Raw genomic sequence first — 21,711 nt, 5'->3', positions numbered from 1 at the left:
ACCTGCCAAGTAAGGCCCCTTGGATAAGGCAAAGTCTGAAATTAGGAGCACACCAAGTATTGGCAAAGCCAATGGATTACCCTCGCCAAGGGGTTGCAATGGTTATTTTTTAACGGATATGGTATAATAAGCATGTGGCCCAAAAAGAAAGCAAAATAAAAATAAAAATGCCGTCACCTCCCTTGACCAGCATAAGCATGCCAAAAAATGTTACATTTAAACATTTTTAAACGTTCACCAATGTGGTTGTTCAAATCACAGGAGGCAAATTCCAATAAACTTTTAAAAAAGAAGTGTGGGCAAAATAGACAGCATTAAGTTAATATACAACACAATTAAGTAAAACAAGATAAAAAACGCAATCAATCGAAACCAGCTTTGCAACTGAGAAGAAGGGAACGATTTGTAGGCAGATGTGAACAATGCGCACAGGATGCATGCAGTCATTCAACATACAGGAAGCCAGTCGGTGAAGTTGAGTGACCCATTTCTCGGTGCAGTGATGGTCAGAAGCACAATGTGTGTGACAATTTGAGGCCAAAACCCCTTCCATGCATTTATATTATATATGATTTTTAGGAAGAACAATAGTCTGGCAAGACAAATAAAGCTGTCTCAAATGCCAGACCTAAAAAGGCTTTGGAGGCCTCCCCTTTCGAGAAGGGGAAGGCGGATTTCCTCTCTGGTGCACACATACATTGCCAATGCTCAAAATCAGTGATTCTACTTCAGAGGTAGGGTCAATGGAATTATGCGATTTGGCGGCCACAGCATTTTTCACATAATTATGGATTTGCCGCATAATCCATCATCTGCTGCATAATTTTAACAAAAATAACTGTTTCTAGTTCTAACAGATGAAAAGTTACTAAAAGCATTGCAACATACGTCTCTGGCAAGTGGAAAGACCTTCACAAAAAGTTGACTGGTCTTCTTTAAACTGCTGTATTTGAGTCTTAAACAGGTACTATTAAGGTGAAAAATGTGCCCAGACAGTGTTACCGTGTGTAAAAATGACAAAAAATGAAGTAATACTGTCGCAAAATGTGCCTCAATATGCTTCATAATTTGCCTTTTCTTACCATAGATTTAGTCATTACTGCCACATAATTTGCTACAAACTTCTAGTGGCCCATTCTTCAGCTATTGGCTTCAATTTTATCGTAAGCCATATTGGTCTAGTATGTTAAGGGCACTGCTATATTAAAGGGGAGCATTCGAAGCACTCTCAAATGTAAATGGTACTACTGAATACTTGCCTACATCTTTGGCACCGGTTGTCTAATCTTCACAAAATTTTCCAAAAAAAGTGCCTCAGTGATTCTTGTTGAGCACAGAAAGTTTTGGGATGATCCGTCAAGCGGTGGCAGAGAAAAAAAAAAAAAAAAGGAGGGGGGTGGGGAAATCAAAAAAACGACATTTCCTATGTTAATTCCCATGAGACCTTTGAACACGACTACAGCCAGAACCACTGGGCGAAATTACACCAAATTTGGCAGAAAGCTAGCTGTCGATATGCAGATTGTGTTTTTTTTTTTTTTAAATGTGGTGTGAATCGGTTCAGTATTTTAAGATAAATTAAAGGGGAAATAAATTTGTATATCTAGTTCAGCACATCCTCACTGAGGACTTCGCCAATAATGATGAGCTTGTGCAGTGAAATGCACAGCTCTGATTAGCTGCCAACACTTCAACCAGGAAGTATTGGCAGCCATCTTGAGACTCGGCTGAAGCCCAGTCCCTCAAAAAAAATACAAAAAAGTGAAAAAAAAAAAAAAAAAAAGAAAAAGGGGCCAGAGTTAGAATATCTTGACCCCTCCTAGCCTGATTCTTGGGGGTTAAAATTTTTGCCACGTAAATCACAGATTCGTAGGGGGGCAACAAGTATTGTGTATTGTGCTAATTTTTTTTTTTTTTTTATAAAGCCCAGGGGCATACTAAAAAAATGAGGAGCTGGGTGCACAAGCCTGCCAACCTACCTGGGCTTATGGTTTCCCCAGGGACTGCCACCTTCCCGGCATAATTTGTAAACGAATGTGTGGGTCTGCCTGGACCCACCACAGCCCCGGGGACCGTCACCTCCCCAGGGCGAATAGTAAATTGATGCGGTGGTCAGCAACTCATTCCATCAGGAAACTATAACTCACGCCCTCACCATGCACTGCTAATTACAGCACAAATTACGACACTCATGACATTTGATAGTAGCAGTGTAATATTTGCAGTAAAAGTTGACGAAAACACTGTGCATGGCAAGGGTGCTAGATATAGTTACCTTAGGGAATGAGTTATAGTTACTTGAGATACTCTATAACAGGTGAATTCCTATGGTTTTGTGCGTTTAAAATGTTAGCCTAACTATAACGTTCCTGTAACTTTAGTTTTTTTTCCCCAGTGTCAGTGAATATATATATTCACTGAAAAAGAAAGAAAAAGTTACATGACTTTATAGTTAGGCAGATGTTTTACCCATTTACCCATACAAAACCATAGCAATTCAGCAGTTATATTTCTTTTATAGGTATACTTATGTTAAGAAACTATAAGTTGTGTCCTAAAGTTACTTTTCTGCACAAGTTATAGGTTCTTCAGATAAGTATAACTAGAAGCAGTGCTTTAAATGGGCCGGCACTGTTTGCTACCGAGAACCAGCACTTTTTTATTTTGCGAGGGAGAGTACCTGCAATCCTCAAGAAAAATGTATTACTTTTCATTGGAGAGTACCAGCACTTTTTCTGAAACAAGCAGGTACTCTGATATAGAGTACCTGCACTTCTATTTTTCCACTTCAAGCACTGATTATACGTATAACTATAACAGCAGAATTTCTTCAGTTTTGTATGAGTAAAATGTCAACCTATCTATAACAACTGTGTAACCTTTGTTTCTCAGTAAATTTCTTTGTTTTTTTAATGCACGTTAATATTTGTGTCAATCAGGACCTAGCTTTTCCCCAGGATCAGAAGAGGACCCGAAGAGGATCCTTAAATCCGTAGGTCAGCCGTGGGGGGGGGGGGAGAAGAAAAAAAGGGGGGGGGCCCTCCTCGTGTCCTAAGGGGTCAGGATACAGGTATCCTGACCTTATATGCTTTTACACTGTCCCCCCCTCCTCCCACCCCCACCCCGGCAATGCGAGAAACAAAATAGCGGCCACAACTTTTCTGTACGGGTGCGGCCAGCCAGTCAGGGACTTGCTTTTCCTCCAAATCCACAGAGGATCAGAGGAAGATCCACGTCCCTATATATACAAATTTGGTTTTCATTTAAGAAACAGAAACTACTGAACTGACTTACACCAAATGACAACAAGGCCTCTTTCTGTGTCAAGAGCTACATTTCTGCCAAATGTGGTATAATTCCGTCCAGTGGTTTTAAATGTTTCAAACCATAGACATTCGAGTTATCTCCCAGTAACTATAACCCATGTCTTAAGGTAACTAGAACTCTTGCACTCTCCATGCACTGCTAATTAGCCCAATTACTCCAAAATATTGAAGAAAAAAACTGTGCATTGTGAAGGCGCGAGTTTTCACTATGTTTCTGGCAGCGCATTTTTTAACCCCTTCTGTGCCTTGGACGAGATGATCTCGTCCAAGGCTACAGTTCCCCTGTGCCTTGGACGAGATCATCTCGTCCATGGCCCTTGGGGGCAGATTGGCCTATTTTGATGAGGCCAATCTGCCCCCAAGGGGGGTAGAAACCACTAGGCCCAGGGGGGGGCAGAACCCTCAGGGCACCAGGGCAAATTTTTTTGTTGTGTTTTTTTTTTGTTTGTTTGTTTTTTTCGAGATGGGGAGCGACCCATCAGGCAAGGGTCGCTCCCCTGGGGGGCAAATTGTATTTAGGCCATTTCTGCCCCCCTTGGGGCCGATTGGCAGATTTTAGGTCAATCTGCCCCCAAGGGGGCAGAAACTACTAGGCACCTGGGATTTGATTTTTGGCGCCAATGTCACGCAGGGGGAGCGACCCCGTAGGCAAGGGTCGCTCCCGGGGGGGGGGGCAAATTTATTTTAGGCCATTCCTGCCCCCCCCCCTTCCGGGGCCGGCTGAGCTAGAGGCCAAACTCCACAGGTAGGCACTTTGCAAAAAACACCTCTGTTTTCTGTGAAAAAATATGTTTTGTCCACGTTGTGTTTTGGGCCATTTCCTTTCGTGGGCGCTAGGCCTACCCACAGAAGTGAGGTACCATTTTTATTGAGAGACTTAGGGGAACGCTGGGTGGAATGAAATTTGTGGCTCCTCTCAGATTCCAGAACTTTCTGCCACAGAAATGTGAGGAACATGTGTTTTTTTAGCCACATTTTGAGGTTTGCAAAGGATTCTGGGTAACAGAACCTGGTCCGAGCCCCGCAAGTCACCCCATCTTGGATTCCCCTAGGTCTCTAGTTTTTAGAAATGTACAGGTTTGGTAGGTTTCCCTAGGTGCCGGGTGAGCTACAGGCCAAAATCCACAGGTAGGCACTATTTTCTTCCAAAAAATGGGATGTGTCCACGTTGCGTTTTGGGGCGTTTCCTGTTGCGGCCGCTAGGCCTACCCACGCAAGTGAGGTATCATTTTTATCGGGAGACTTGGGGGAACGCTGGGTGGAAGGAAATTTGTAGCTCCTCTCAGATTCCAGAACTTTCTGCCACAAAAATGTGAGGAGCATGTGTTTTTTTAGCCAAATTTTGAGGTTTGCACAGGATTCTGGGTAACAGAACCTGGTTCGAGCCCCGCAAGTCACCCCTCCTTGGATTCCCCTAGGTCTCTAGTTTTCAGAAATGCACAGGTTTGGTAGGTTTCCCTAGGTGCCGGCTGAGCTAGAGGCCAAAATCTACAGGTAGGCACTTCGCAAAAAACACCTCTGTTTTCTCCCAAAATTTAGGATGTGTCCACGTTGCGCTTTGGGGTGTTTCCTGTCGCAGGCGCTAGGCCTACCCACGCAAGTGAGGTATCATTTTTATCGGGAGACTTGGGGGAACGCTGGGTGGAAGGAAATTTGTAGCTCCTCTCAGATTCCAGAACTTTCTGCCACAGAAATGTGAGGAACATGTGTTTTTTTAGCCAAATTTTGAGGTTTGCAAAGGATTCTGGGTAACAGAACCTGGTCCGAGCCCCGCAAGTCACCCCTCCTTGTATTCCCCTAGGTCTCTAGTTTTCAGAAATGCACAGGTTTGGTAGGTTTCCCTAGGTGCCGGCTGAGCTAGAGGCCAAAATCTACAGGTAGGCACTTCGCAAAAAACACCTCTGTTTTCTCCCAAAATTTAGGATGTGTCCACGTTGCGCTTTGGGGTGTTTCCTGTCGCCGGCGCTAGGCCTACCCACGCAAGTGAGGTATCATTTTTATCGGGAGACTTGGGGGAACGCTGGGTGGAAGGAAATTTGTAGCTCCTCTCAGATTCCAGAACTTTCTGCCACAGAAATGTGAGGAACATGTGTTTTTTTAGCCAAATTTTGAGGTTTGCAAAGGAGTCTGGGTAACAGAACCTGGTCCGAGCCCCGCAAGTCACCCCTCCTTGGATTCCCCTAGGTCTCTAGTTTTCAGAAATGCACAGGTTTGGTAGGTTTCCCTAGGTGCCGGCTGAGCTAGAGGCCAAAATCTACAGGTAGGCACTTCGCAAAAAACACCTGTTTTCTCCCAAAATTTTGGATGTGTCCACGTTGCGCTTTAGGGCGTTTCCTGTCGCGGGCGCTAGGCCTACCCACACAAGTGAGATATTATTTTTATCGGGAGACTTGGGGGAACATAGATTAGCAAAACAAGTGCTATTGCCCCTTGTCTTTCTCTAAATTTTTTCCTTCCAAATATAGGAGAGTGTGTAAAAAAAGACATCTATTTGAGAAATTCCCTATAATTCACATGCTTGTATGGTCACCCCGGAATTCAGAGATGTGCAAATAACCACTGCTCCTCAGCACCTTATCTTGTGCCCTTTTTGGAAATGGAAAGGTTTTCTTGATAGCAATTTTTTACTCTTTATATTTCAGCAAATGAATTGCTGTATACCCGGTATAGAATGAAAACGCACTGCAGGGTGCAGCTCATTTATTGGCTCTGGGTTCCTCGGGTTCTTGATGAACCTACAAGCCCTATATATCCCCGCAACCAGAGGAGTCCAGCAGACGTAACAGTATATTGCTTTCCATAATCTGACATTGCAGGGAAAAGTTACAGAGTAAAACGTAGAGAAAAATTGTTGTTTTTTTCACCTCAATTTCAATATTTTTCTTTTTCAGCTGTTATTTTCTGTAGGAAACCCTTGTAGGATCTACACAAATGACCCCTTGCTGAATTCAGAATTTTGTCTACTTTTCAGAAATGGTTAGGTTTCTGGGATCCATCATTGGTTTCATGCCCATTCCTGTCACTGACTGGAAGGAGGCTGAAAGCACAAAAATTGCAAAAATGGGGTATGCCCCAGTAAAATGCCAAAATTGTGTTGAAAAATTGGGTTTTCTGATTCAAGTCTGCCTGTTCCTGAAAGCTAGGAAGATGCTGAGTTTAGCACTGCAAACCCTTTGTTGATGCCATTTTCAGGGGGAAATCCACAAGCCTTCTTCTGCAGCCACTTTTTCCAATTTTTTTGAAAAAAACGAAATTTTCACTGTATTTTGTCCAATTTCTTGGCCTCCTTCAAGGGAACCCACAAAGTCTGGGTACCTCTAGAATCCCTAGGATGTTGGAAAAAAAGGACGCAAATTTGGCTTGGTTAGCTTATGTGGACAAAAAGTTATGAGGGCCTAAGCGCGAACTGCCCCAAATAGGCAAAAAAAGGCCTGGCACAGGAGGGGGAAAAGGCCTGGCAGCAAAGGGGTTAAGGGTGATAGTACGCATTATTTGTGTGAGACTGTGAGGAAGATCTCCTTGAGATTGAAAGGTGTTGCCAATAGGACTAGTGAAGAGGCTTTCAAAAAGCATCACTGGGATTTTAATTTGTGATTACATACTTTCAAGCAATGAACTGAGTTGGTTACACAATTTTGGACCAGAAGGCTTGCTAAGCATTTTATTCTGTTAAACTTTCTCAGGCACCGGGGCTAAAAGCCTTGCTGAATATTTTAGTCTAGTCCAAACGCAGTGGGGAGGATCTGTATTCTATGCAAGGGGTCTGCCAGCAGAAGAACAATGAAGGTGACTTGTAAACGAAGTAGTCTGACCCAATACTTATGGATAAAAAGAAAGAAGGACAGAGTCTACAAATACATGCAATTCCCCTTTAATGAATGCAGGAGTCAAGTACTATTCTTGTGTCTGACCCACTCCTGGAGAATGGACCAAGTAGTCCATCCACTATGCAAGCTTTTGGAGAAAGTTTTTGATTTGTGTTCAAGCTCTCCATGTAAGTGCTTGAGTTTTCAGTCTGTCTCCCACATCCCCATCCATGTAGCTTTCATTCTCTAATTTCATGTTGCTTCATTTCCCTCCCACTGTCTATATTCTAAGCCACTCTGCTCTTCTCTGCACCACTGTACTCTATGCCACTCCATGCCATTGCACCTTATGCTACTACACTCTACAACACTATTCTGCACCACTCTACACCACATCACTCTACGCCACAGCAATCTGAACCACTGCACTCTACTCCACAGCATTTCAGTTAACTATATGCTACCCTACACCACTATGACACTGCACTCTATGCCACTCTACTTAGAACCACGTACTCTATGCCACTGTAATCTACTCCTGTCCACTCTATGCCAATCAATACCTCTCTAGATAGTGCCACTCTACGCCCCTGTATACAATGCCACTCTACTTTGTGCTACTCAGCTCTACACTACTCCAAGCCACTATACTCCGCACCACTCAACTCATCTGTATATTAATCCCCTGTATGGCACTGCAGTCTACACCACTCTACTCGATGCCCAGTCCACTCCTCTCCACTTCAAGCCACTCTAAGCTGCTGTACAATATGGCTAAAAGACATTGGCAAAGCCAATAACTGTGGCGTAGACATAACCTAGAGCCTTTGCAAATGCATGTTATTGTAAGCCCTGGTGTGTCTATCACTTTCCCAGCAGCAGCGCCTAATAAATGCACTTAGTGCAACAGCTGGCACCATTCTCCTAAAACCTCCTCTGCTAGTCTGTTTACTGTGTCTATGTAACCAAGGTTACACAGGCATAGTAAAATTGTCTATCAAGAAAGGAAGAGATAATGCTGTGGTGGGCCCTACACTCCTCCCTGCTGTTAGCATAAAAAAGAATACTCAGCTGTTCGGGGCTCTGCCCTCATCACGTAATTACAACAAAAGCTGAGTGTTTCAAAGTGCCATTGGGTGGGGGGTCTTCTCTTCTTCCCTAACCAACTTTTCCTAACGGTTGAATCTTTCTGCAACAAGCAGAATACTTGCATCTTCAGTCAATCAAAAAGTCACTCTCAGAAATAAATGCCCAGTTCTACTAATTTCCCATTTACAGAGCTTTCTACTGGGATTGGAACCTGTGATCTGACACATCAGCTACTCAAAGTCTGCAGCAGTAGATACATTGTCCAATTTTGCACAGCTGAGATTCAGGCCCCCACTTTTTATTATTATATTTTTTTTAGTCAGGAAGTGCCGATGTGTCATTTTTCTAAAGCATATCAGACAAGTTGGTCCACTGACCCGTGAACCAGGTCAGAAGTTTTCAAACTGGTTTGGTAAGTCTGGAATGCTTTCTCTGGATGGTATGGGTACTGTGTATGTAGGTTTGAAATTAAATAGACCAATGCAGGATTCAACAAATTATCCTTGCCAATCATCATTAAGAATCTTTGTTGTACCAAAGTAAAATATGTCTCAATACGTCATGTTCAGTATTCATGCCAGAGCATCAATAGAAGCAAAAACCCAACTGTGCATGTTGGCATAAAACTGAAAGGGCACTAATTGAAGTTAAACTGAGACTCAGTGTGGGAGGCCTGCCTTTGGACTTCCAATGGACCAATCCGAAGGCATGTACCATTCAATAGTTACGTGGGTCCCTGGGAGAGAATTAACAGCAGTTCTGAGTGTCCCTCTTTACCTGTATCCAGATCATATACACGTCTTCTTCCAAGCTTTCTCTCTCTCAGATTTGATAATCTTCAGCACCACAAACAGGTACAATCAGAGGTGACATTTCAAAATGACATGATGTTTATAGCTAATACGTAACCTATTTTGCACTGCAAAATTTATGCACCTTGTATGGCATTGTACAGTGCTATGGAACAGCAGTGTGTGGTTCTCACCTTCTAAGAACAGCAATCAAAATGTTATGGTCTCCATACCCCATTGTTAATACCCGCACAGATTTTTGAATACTCAATACTGATAGAATTACCCTATGCTAAGACCGAAATTACAGGAATTCAGAAAAATTATTTATTGGTATACGAACATTCTAGCCTCTCCATTAAACTTGTTAATTTAAACATCTGATTCTTCTCTTCTGGAAATCTGTGACATTACTGTCCTTCACCCAACCATCCAGTGCTCTGCAAAAAGAATCCACACATTCTAACCAGGCCTGTGAATCAGTTTTCTTGCTCCCCCTAAACTGATCCCCTACTTGTCAGGACTAAGACCATACCTGGTGAGAAGGGCCTCCACCATGTCAGAATAGGTGAAGTTGTACCACTTACCTAAAGCTAACAAAGTGTCCCTACCCTCCTCTGTGAAGTGGTTCCACAATCCTGCTCCCCAATTCTTCTAAGGGACCCCATTCATGTGGATAGATGCCTCACATCCCTGAAACCACATCTGGATATCATCCACCTTCTTGTACTCCCTTCCAACATTCTTTGTAAAATAGACTACCCTATCTAAGGTGCACTGATGTATTGCTGCCACCATCGCTGCTGGATCCACTCTTTTGATCCAGCTCCTTTACTCTGAACCCATGATCTAAGAGCATCTTCTTCTCCTCACTTTTTAGCCTCTCCAACTCTATCTTATGTCTCCTGGCTTCTATCCTGTCTTCCAGCTCTTCTGGAGTCGGGCCCTTTAAACCACCACTGCTGCCTGGTTCGGAGGGTACCTCCCTCTTTAGCAGCTCCTGCACCCCCCCCAGCACATATTCCCTTGGATATGGCTCCACAGGCTCCCCAATTCGATCCTCAGAATGCCCACTGGCATTTCTGGCCGCTACTCAGGCCCTCAAAGCCTTGTGTAGCTCCTCATTCTTGGTGTGGCCTCTAACTTAGACTTTGAGGCTTTTGCCAACTGACTTCAGTTCCTTCACAGTGTAGGTTTCCAACCTAGCCTCCTCAAAAAACCAAATCCAGGGTGGTAACTGATGATGCTCTTGACTGAGACATGATGTAGTAGGAAGTTCAACTTTTACTCAGGACCAAAAATAAATCAAAGGGAAAAAAAAATAAAGAAACCTGTACTTGGTACAAAGTAGTCTGCAATATGGTAGTAGTGAACACCAATTACTTGGCATGAGACATCAGGCTTATCTCAGAAGCAATGTGTAAAGCATTTGCATATAACACACAATAATACAGTGAAAACACCACAAAAGGACACCACACCAGTTTTGGAAAAATTGCCAATATTTATCTGTGTAAAACAAGACCAACAACATACAATAATAAACATAGGAATTTTGCAAGAATGAACTTAAAAATACAGTTCCTTAAAGTCAATAGCTCCGTCTGGGGCTATCACTGTGTCGTGAACAACAAATCCAACAGTTCAGGCCGGCTGCGGCATCTCGGGCCAGTTACGATGTCAGGAAGACTCGCAAACAATACCTTTAAATTGCAGGGCGTTATGATCCTAGCGATGAGATCCAGAGTGTGGTGTCACTGCACTGATTCCAGAGGTCGGGGGATCATCGGGCCCTTGAAGTTACACACGTTGCAGATCAAACTCTGGGCTGATGAAAGTCAGATCAGGGCTGCGGTGTGAAGCAGGGTGGTGCGACATGCTGCATTTCCAGTGGCATCGTGCATGCAGCGACGTCATCATTGCTAAAGCGTGGTTGCCAGTAGGCCCAATGCAGCGGTATGATGCGGGACGAGCTCCATGCGGCGCCCACAGGTCATAGTGCAGCAGTTTTTCTTCTGTTGCAGCACAAAACGCACAGTTCCCAGTGCTGTAGGCAGATGAAACTGAAATCTTTGATATCCCTGAGACTTCCAACAGGAGGCAAGCTCTACTCCAAGCCCTAGGAGAAACTTCACAAGCAGGATACACAGCAAAGACCAGTTTTTGCCCTCTTTAAGGCAGAAGCAGCAACTGCAGGCCAACCCAGCAAAGCACACACAGCAAAGAGGCAGTATTCTTCCTCCAGCTCTACCCCAGCTCCCTTTGGGTCATTGTCTAGAGGGAATTCACAACAGCCCAACCCGTCAGAATGGTTAAGCAAGAAAATATCCACTTTCTAAAAGTGGCATTTTTAAACTGACAATCTAAAAAACAACTTTACCAAAAGATGTGTTTTTAAATTATGAGTTCAGAGACTCCCAAATGCCATATCTCTATCTGGCTCCCAATTGGGGAACTGCACTTAGAAGATATTTAAAGACAGTCCCCATGTTAACCTATGGGAGAAATAGGCCTTGCAATAGTGAAAAACAAACTTGCCCGTATTTCACTATCAGGACATGAAAAGCACATCAGTACCTGCCCTACCTTCTAAATACACTGCACCCTGCCCATAGGGCTACCAAGGGTCTGGCTTGCATGTATTAAAAATTGAAGGTTTGGGCCTGGCAAGTGGGTATACCTGCCAGGTCAAATTTGTGTGCAAGAATGCACAAACCGACACCTCGGTGACGGGTCTGAGACATGTTTACAGGGCTACTCATGTGGGTGGGCACATTCAGGGCTGCAGGCAGGCCCACTAGTAGCATTTGATTTACAGGCCCTGGCCACCTCTGGTGCCCTTTACCAGGGTCTTACTAGTAAATCAATGAAGGATAACCCAATCACCAATACAATTTACATAGGGAGCACTTGCCCTCTAGCACTGATCAGCAGTGGTAAAGTGCGCGGAGACAATAAACCAGCAAAAACAGAGTCTAGCATACCATGAAAACAGGAGGTCAAAAGGCAAAAAGACAGGGAAACACTCCAAAAGACGGCAGGTCTAACACCCAGCTAAATTCACATCTTCCTATGACGTTGGTCGCCTTGCTAAAACATGCAACTAAACACCATAGAAGGATGGGGACTTTGTTTCTGCACGACTCCTCATGCGAGGGTCAAATGCCACCTCATCTAGAGTCATGTGTGTTTTTGAGTTAGAAATAAAACTCAAATACATACTTGTTAAATTGTGATGTCCAGATTAAAATGTAGGAAACTGGCGATCATAATAAATCATTTGGAGGAGTTCAAGGTAATAGGAGAGTGGAGAGATCTGGCATATCATACACCAACTGAGCAGCTATGCAGTACTGACGATGATAAAATGCAGTAATATGTATACTGTAATTTACTGGAGCACGACATTATGGTTTTTAGCTCTTTATGGAGAGATCAAGTAAGTTGTTCAAATAATAACTGATTTTGAGTGATTCAAAATGTAACGTGACTATTAATATTTAAAATGTATGCACATTTATTTTTGTATGTTTATGTGGCTTTATTAAACCGTAAATAATAAAAAAAAAACTGCCTACATTAAATGAGGGTGCTGAATTTGAGAGTGTTGTTTTGTCACTGAATTAAACCATCCTCTCGGTAAACTTCTTTTAGGGCCTCCGTGATCAAATTCGGCAGCACAAGGCCAAGTGCAGCATTCCAGCATCCCCTGCACAGGTTCCGCTGGTGGCCCACCGTCATGGCCTGGCTGGCAACCAAAGATGATTCATGCACACGTGGTACAGACGGCCAGTAATCTGCAGCTCGCCGTCCGGGAACACCAAAAAACGCACTTAATGGGAACAATCGAACAGAGAACCTGGAGCCTCCTGGGGTGCTTTGATTTTTTTTTTTTTTTTTGCAAGAGAGGAAGAATGAGGCTTGTAAATTATTTTTTATTACACCGCTCCATGTCCCAGTGGTGTTTTCATAAGCTTGGCTATGAAATGTAGGATGCATATTAATAGAAAGCATGCATAAGGAAATATAGGTTCACTGTTATTCACTCCACGTCTACGTACCTCGAAGATATGGGTTGTCACGTGTGGATTGAGGTGTAGTAACAGCATACATTCCTTGAAGAAGTTATGGTAATTGATATTTTGGCTGCAATGTTTCTGCAGGACAATGTTAAATGTACAATATGTTGGTAGCAGGGCTTTTATTTTTTGTCACCAAACCTCAAAACAACCGTGCTGCAATATCTGGTCAAAAACAAGGAAATGACAACTGAACTGCTACAGGGAAATGGCATTACAGCTGAGATATGATTTTAAAAAACGACAGCACCACAGGACTGAAAATAAATTCGACATCACAACTATAAGGCCATGAGAAGATGAGCATTGGCAAAGCCAGGAGGTCTGTCTTTCTTGTGGTAAAGCATACTAGCAAGGGCACGCACAAAAGCTCTAGTGGTAGTAACGGAAACTGTGATAGTGTACGTGTGGTGGTGTTAGTAATGATGGTAGTAAAGGTGAGTTTGGTAATGGCTCACACCAGTCCTGTCAAATACACTACAAAGTTTACTGCAGAGAAAAATACAAAAAGGGATTGATATCTGTACTGTGTTCAATGCAGGTATGAGATAAAGAAATTAATGCGGGACGTTATGTCACTTTCTTCTCATGCAAAATAGTCCATTGTGCGTTATAATGCAAGAACTTCATGGGGACAGAAATATACACTAATCAACTAATTGTGATGAGTTACACTCCTCTGGTCAAAGGTCACTGCACTATCCTGATCATTGCGCAACTCGATATGCGACGACCACTGTGAAGTGGTTGTGGATAACTGGAACTAGAAGGTGGAACTGTGAGTAATCTGACGTGTCAGAACCACTGCCAACCCAGGTGACAGACGTGTTAACCCAGTCTTCTCTTCTTTATCAGAGTGGCAAATCTAGACAACTCAAGTTCAAGAACAACTTGATTTCGGTTTCAAAGAAAACCATAAAAAGTACAGAATAACAAGACTTCAGAAGTAAAGTGTGGATAATGTGCAAGAGCCCATAAAGAACATTTTGATATGTTACAATACAAGCAAATTTAAGCAATTTTAAACCAGACTTAATCAGGGTACATTAAAAACAAGAAAAACACACAAAGCGTCTCCATACTAAAACAATTTCCAGAGGGAGAAAAACACAATTTATTACAAAATACCAAATTTGGAAGGATTAAAACTACTAAAAAAAAAAAAAAAAAAAAAAAAAAAAAAAAACGAACAGCACAGAATTCTTTCATGGTATAGTAAAATAACCAATACAAAAAGTAACCACTGACAATCATGGATTGGTTAGAATATATCTTTCCTGATCTTAATGGAAGCACAAATACAACTAATAGATCCATGGCAAACAGATTCAGATGATGAACACTGTAAAAGTTTAAGACTGTTTCGCAGATCGACAGCAAAAAGAGCATAAAATAGGACTTAAAAACATGTTCCTAGGAATCGAGTATAAACTACACAGGAACATGAAATATAAACATGATTGTTTGCTGATATTGTTAAAAAGGACAACACAGTAGGAATACAAACCAGCTACCCTGTAAAGAACTACCAAAAAATGAAGGAAGTTTAACCTAAAACGTGTTACATAAAAACGATGATTGGTATTAGGTGTCATTCCAGATAACAGCCAGTTCCGACCCGAAGGGTAATCTCCATGTTGTAACTCACCGTTGCCATTTACGAAAAAAAATTGGATCAGTTTGAATGACAGTTATCAAGAAACAGAGAACGGACTAATTATTGTCGATTTTGTCTGGGTGACAAAATAAATTGTGGTACCCCCAAATTTAGAGAGAAATGTACCCTAAGTAAAAGTGGGGCCAATTTGATTATGTCCTTGATATTTGGCGAATTTACCTCGGCATGAGTAATGACCTTCAAGGTGCTCGTTTGGACTGATAATAACATAGAAAGAAATGCATTTTCTGCCACTTGTAGGCGGGTAGAATTGGCATGCCCCAACACATTCAGGTGCCCACAGGTACATTTGGCGTTATATGATGGCAAATCAACCCCTATCTGCCTTAGTTTTAGTTTTCTGGCAAACAGAATATTTGTGTCAGGCATTTCCCATGTTGAGCTGCGGTTGGGGCAATAACTTGTCCCATTTAAGATTTGCATTCATTAGGATCCCTAGGTAATTAAAATTTGAGACTTTTACAATTTGAATATCGTCCATCTTACTATGTGATCGAGTGTTCTTAGGGCCACAAGTCATGATGAAAGCTTTAGCGCAACTAACCTTCAAGCCAAAATGAAATATAAAGGCATTGAAGGCATCTAACAGAGATTGCAACCCGTGGCAGTACGCACGACAACAGTACTACGTCGTCTCCGTACAATAATACTGGCACTAGCCTATCACCTAACGCCACAAATCAAGTTATCTCGCACAGCTCGTTCCTTATCTGCCAAAACACTGAAGCACACAAAGTCAAAAGTGAGTTATGCGATGTTAATCTACTCGGAAAGGATTTAAAATATTCGCTATTAAGTATACATAATGTGTAGCCCCGAATCACGGCCCATCAATCTCACTGGAAAGGAGGAGCTATGACTACACTCATAATCTGGGAGTCATTTTATATTATTGGTAGATCATGATACCCGCTTCTGTTGCTTGGTTTGCACTGGAGATACTGGTGTGATACAAGTGAAAAACAGCAACGAATTACAGAAATATGAGACATCAATTTCATGACCTTGTGCCAAGATATCAGTGTTAAAACCATCTCTACACGATCTTTGCTTGCAATGGCAGCAGCGTACCGGAGGATGCCACGGGACCTACTGCAAGCGAGGAAAATCACCCCTTTCCCCTGCTGTATGGGTAGTAAAATACAACTATTATCACGGTTCGATGCCCCCCCTTGGGGATCTGGGCCCCGGCGCCTCTGCACCGGCTGCACCATGGTAGCCACGCCCATGTGCAAGGGTATAAATGCACACGAGCGCACGCGGCTAGACTGAAACTCTTAGGAACGAGGCAGAGAGAAAATGATTTCCCCAGCAACACTCTGCCCTTTGCCACTCTATTTTCATTTGCTTTTTTTTTCTGCCCTCTTGATTGGGCTCAATATTAGGCTCGGAGCTGTACTCACACATTTGTTATCGTCTAATCCCATGCCTTCTACACCACACGAATGCTTCTTCATTGAAATGTCACAGATACCCCCATCCTCAACCTTAACCCCTTGCTTTGAATTTCTGACTCAGCCGAGCATATGTATTTTTTGGAATCCGTTTGAACTAAGCCGGTCTCATTCTTTTCCATCTGAACATGGCATAACTCCCTCCTTGTAACTCTTAATGTGCATTAATGAGACAGTTTTGACATTCAGAAGGATACATAGCCACCGATGAAGCCTAAAACGTGTGTGGCATCACAGAGAAAGATGCCATGAACATGTGGCAACCAGTAACCATTCTGAGTGGTTGCTATAGGCAACATCATTTTCAGGCAACTCTGTCCATACAACAGATTATGGCACAGTGGGCATAATAAAGAGCACTAGAATAATGTTTGATCAGACGCCACCATGGTCACGCTATGGGATTTATTTAAAATCCCAAATGCATTGTTAGAGTTGTAGTTCTTGTTCAGCTCACTATCAACACTTGGGTTAAAATTTCAGGTCACAGTGGTTTGAGAATAGACAAAAGCCCTGGGGGAATCGATTATCCAATGACACAGCGTGATCTAGTAATCTTAGACATAGTAGGCCACCTTCAGCATGCTTTGTACTCAAGACTTTTTTGTGGGGAATAAAATCTGTTGGAAAAAAACTACAATTGAACATTCACAACTGGCAATCATCCCCTTCCATTCCCTTTCCTAAGAAAATATCACCACGGTGTATGGATGGCTGAAAAAAAAAAAAATACCCACTTTAAGGCCAGATTCAAAACAAGAGTGAACAGCATTGGGGAACTCATGACAAAAAAAACACTAAAACAGCCGAAAACACACACAAAGAGGGGAGCGCTGCATAAAATAGAGCGAAAGCAAAAGATATTGGTTTATTGAAGTTATCCCTGCAGCACAGACCTAGCCACATGGGCAACGCAGCGCTTCACAAGTAACAGATCATAAAGTAGCTGATTCCATATTCTCCTTCCCAGCACCAAGACGGTCTGTTTCAGCATCTTGGCCATTTGGGATCTGCACTATAAACAACAAGTGATGGACGGAATGCTGAACATTAATATATATATATTGGGTAAAGCTCTCTGTGTCCGCGATATGGTGGTGTAAGTAAGCAATATGGCAGAAACATAAATAAAGACTGATGCAACTTAAGAAAAACACTCAGGATATATGCCATTACACGCACATTTGGCTGAATGTAGGGAAGTTCTTGCCCTGCAGAACATTCTAATTTACACTTTTGGGTCACAGGAAAAATAAGCAGCATTCGACCCATGATGCTATAACCGAGAAAAAAGACAACAAAGTAAAAAATAAAATCGGCATCGTTTGCAAATGATCACCTGAAGACACATCATTCCTATCTGAATATGAACCAGCAATCCATACTGCTGATAACTATGTCCGCGTCGGATGAGAGCATGTAACCCATGCATGCTTCCTCCTTTGCATTCTGGTATATGTAGTTCTTACAATGGTGGAGAAACAAAAAGGCAAGTGGAGCACACAGGCAACTATAAATATATTCATGCCCAGTCTACTAGACAATGGCGCCTCTGGGTTAGGAGTCGGTCACCTCTGTGTATGGTGACCTGGGTACCTCACACTCACCACTATCCCAACCAGATCCATCCTCATGAAACCACTCCCTCTCCAGGGCCGGGCGATCCTTTTATTCCACCAGGCATTTCCCTGGTGGGCTGGAGCCGTGGAGGCCGCGTTTGAAAGCCCAGGGTCGCTCCTAGTGACTCTGCCCTTTTTCCAGCTCCCCACGGTTAATTGCAGCAGGCACGGGGAGGCTTCAGGGAAGGGAGAGATAAAGTGAGGAAGACAGATAGACAGATAGACAGATAGATAGATAGATAGATAGATAGATAGATAGATAGATAGATAGATAGATAGATAGATAGATAGATAGATAGATAGATAGATAGATAGATAGATAGATAGATATTTTAGTGCTCTGGTGCTCGTAAAGTATTATCTGTACGACCGAAACTTATAATGTAAATTAAACAGCAACGTGCTTCTAAGTCTGTGTGTCTATATATAGTGTAAATTACAATGTATAACGCGCTCAAGTCAACTGATCTGGTCCGTGCTCTGCAAAACTACAAATAAATAAAATACGTTTTTACGTCTGAATTCCCAATGATCCCATGTAGGAATGTTAATACCTCTGCATGCATATTTTTGCAGAGTCACTCAAATATCTGTATTTAATAGGGACAAGCTTGTACCTCTGGCTCTCATACAGATACCTCCATACACATGCACAGCTTTACAATGTCGTACCCTATGCAGACCTCACCATAGCCCTGCAACTTCAGAGTCGAAATTTGATATCTGCAACTCTTCAGCACACCTGTCGCAACTCTAAACCACCTACCCTAAGCACCCACTTTGCACGTATGTCCATGCAGACACACTCCTATCCCCACACCTCCTACATCCATGCGCTTTCTACACAGACACTTTAAGCCCCTTGCACTTCTTATGCTGTTGACAGCCTCCAAACCTATTTATCTTCCTACACCAGTACTAGAAAAATAAGGGGAACCAGCCAGATCCTGGTTCCAGCAGCTATTTCCAGGCTTGATACCCAGAAAAACATGCTGAATTTGTCCTGGTGCCATTTTCCGACATCAGGGCATAATTCAGCACTCCCTGCACGCTGTCTACATTCAATTTGGAGCAGAAACCAATAGGCAGTGAATGGTGTTTCTTACATTTACTTCCAACCAAATGAGTTTTTTTTTATATTTACTTTCAACAGAGACAAAAACAAAGGCCTGATTTAAAGGGCCCTAAGCCCTCCTTTTGTTCAACTATCATCATCACTGGAAGTCATCCGGTGCCTAACACCTCGATGCCAATGAAACATAGGCACACAGCTTATTGTTACTTCACAAGTACTTTACAGAACTGACTTGGAGACAAGTGCTTGACTTTGTTCAACCCATTATGTAAGGGATGTGCCTGTCCTGTAAGCATGCAAGATTTATCCATGTGTATGAACAGTTATATGATTAATGATTTAAAAAGGCACCTACTTTTTTATTTAATTATTTAAGAGCGCTACTCATTGCAGTGTAGGCTTTCAGGGTAATTTACATCACACACACGGGCATAATAAGTCAAACAATTATGTAAATCAACGACCAGAAAATGTAACATAAGAAAAGAATGTTATAAGGTATTGTCAATACTTGTAGGCATTATATGCTAGGACTAAAAGGGTGGGAGAAATACAAAATCAAGATATAAAACGTGACACAGTGACTGAGGTTGGATTTAGTAATTATACTTTTACTTCTCATGTGAATCCTTCGTTGAGATATTACAATAGCAACAGATTGAGAAAGAAAACAATAAGGATCTAAACCCATGACTTTCAATTTGCATACAGCTCCTTGATGCCGGTAAATAGTTCACTGTGCTATATTAGAAGGATTGCAACGTATGAACTGGAACAGAATTATCTCTGAATATAAAGCAGCAACCCACATGTATCTAAATAAAATACAATTTTGTGATCTGTACGTTACACGACCTGCTTTGCAACAGGCACATTAACCATCTGTACTACTATAGGAGTAAAAACTGTGACTAAACAAAGCACTGAATTCTCCAAGAACGGTGGAACAACTAGAGTTCCCTTACCACTTCTAGAATTCACTCAAAATTGCCTGGCACACAAAGATATCTTCGGCATGTGACTTAACCCAGTTGGGATCTTTTAAAATGCAAACTCTTTGTGAACAATTAATTAAGCTATAATATATCGGCTGTTATATATGTCCTTATTGGCAATTTCTTTGCAGCAGTTTTTCACACTAAGGCTCAGACACAACAAAGGTGAAACCAGCCACAAATATAAATACATCTTACTTGCTCCTTCCAGCTTGTCCGAGCCTCGGCTCCAGGTGACCTGCCTCGTCTCCAGCTTGACCTGGAAAGTCTTCTTCTCGGGCCTCTGGGACTTCTTGGTGTAGAACAGGGCCATGACTGTGCCCAGCTCCAGACTCCTGCAGAGGTGTGCCACCTCGGCCTCAGACTGACCATTGGAGAGGAAGCCATTGCAAATGGGGCCTGAGGCCATGGTTCACTCGGAGCTGAAAGGTCTCCCGGAGTAGGATACAAACTTTCCAATTTGGGGAAATACCGTCTGCTGTCTGAGGGCGCACGCCCCCACGAGAAATATATAAGGAATGTTTCTTTGCTGCAGCAGCCAAGCAAGCAGTTCAGTTCTTTCTTATTCCACAGCCCTGGTTTTCTCTGTCCTGAAATCATGCACCATTTTCCAGAGGCCCTGTAACCAAACCCACGGCGTGGAAAACAGACGTTTTAGTTTTCTGCTGCATTCTAACTGGTTAGTTTCTCAAACATGGCCAGATCCCCTCCCCCTTTGTTGCAGCCCAGTGGGGACGGGAGGGTGCAGCTGCTGAGACCCCTTTTCTGTGTCCTACAGCATCGTTCGGAAAGCAGATAAGGAGCAGCAAAAGGAGACCGGTGCGCCCAGGACGTAAGGCTAGGGAGAGAAGCTGCAGCAGTCTGAGTCAACCGCACACTCCCCACCTCATCAGTTTCAATCAGGTAGCGTCTGGTGACGACAAATCGCCGGTAGCGCTGTCCCCAGCCTGACTAGGTGCGTGCAGATCTCGCTTTCCACCCTCGCTCTGAGAAGAGCTGCGCGCAGAGGCCCCCTCGGAAGATTTCAAAGCAGTTCAAGCCTACCCCAACTGCGTGAGGCGATCTCCCCTCCAGCCCACATGCGGGCAGGCTTCTCCTCCAAGGGCGGCATCAGATGTACGTGACCCCAGTACTGCTGCCCACTCCGCCAGCACTGCAGAGTCCGTGTTTTTCCCTTCTCGCTGCCTCCGCATCCCAGTCAGCCCGCCTCCAAGGAAGAAGCGCCTGGTCTCTCTCCCCTCCCTCCCCAGGAGTAGCACAGCACCGGCAAGTCTCCCCACCCCTTCGCTAAACAAAAGCAGAGTCGAAGAGAGGGAGGGAGAGCCGGCCTCTTAAAGGGAAAGTACCCTCTTTTCCCTCGGTGGCTGGACTCATAGCAGTCCCTCCTGGGAGTCTTCCAGTTCTCTGATTCTCCCGTGTTTCGCGGGGTGCATGATTGGGTTTGGGGTTGAGGACAGGGGGCAGGAGGGTTGGCGGATTCTATCCGTGTGTTTTTAATGTCGTTAAAAATCGCTACGAGAAGTGAACTCGCCGCCACCTATAGGAATGGACGGACAGGCAAATAAATGCTCGTTGACGGCTGACGGCAACCGGAAGGAATTTGACCTCCTCCTGGCAGTGTTTTGATGCCGGCGTGACCGATATTCTAAAAGTAATTAGGAAACTCGCTTAAAGCTGGTATCTGTTCTCATCAGTACCTACTTGAAATTATAAATACAAGAAGAAAGCGCTTTAAAAATGGCCCAGAGCTCCCATAAATACCCCAAATAAATGCAAGTAAACAAAGACAGAATGGCCAT

General features: G+C 43.2%; 1 protein-coding gene across 2 annotated transcripts in view; it reads right to left on the bottom strand.

The window, feature by feature from the left end:
• The window catches only part of PLCG1 (phospholipase C gamma 1), a 775,517-nt gene extending 754,300 nt beyond the window's left edge, over window positions 1-21,217 (bottom strand). Inside the window, exon 1 of one of the 2 annotated variants that reach the window (XM_069243788.1) lies at window positions 20,111-21,217. In XM_069243788.1, coding sequence (XP_069099889.1) covers window positions 20,111-20,321 — 211 coding nt within the window. In that variant the 5' untranslated portion in view covers window positions 20,322-21,217. The remainder of the gene's footprint in view (window positions 1-20,110) is intronic. The other variant, XM_069243789.1, reaches the window with a different exon arrangement.
• Between the last annotated feature and the right edge of the window lie 494 nt (window positions 21,218-21,711).

Source organism: Pleurodeles waltl, chromosome 7 (assembly GCF_031143425.1).
Source record: "Pleurodeles waltl isolate 20211129_DDA chromosome 7, aPleWal1.hap1.20221129, whole genome shotgun sequence".
Classification (NCBI taxonomy): Eukaryota; Metazoa; Chordata; class Amphibia; order Caudata; family Salamandridae; genus Pleurodeles; species Pleurodeles waltl.
Note: the sequence above shows the minus strand (reverse complement) of the source record. Positions and strands in the feature narration are given on the sequence as shown.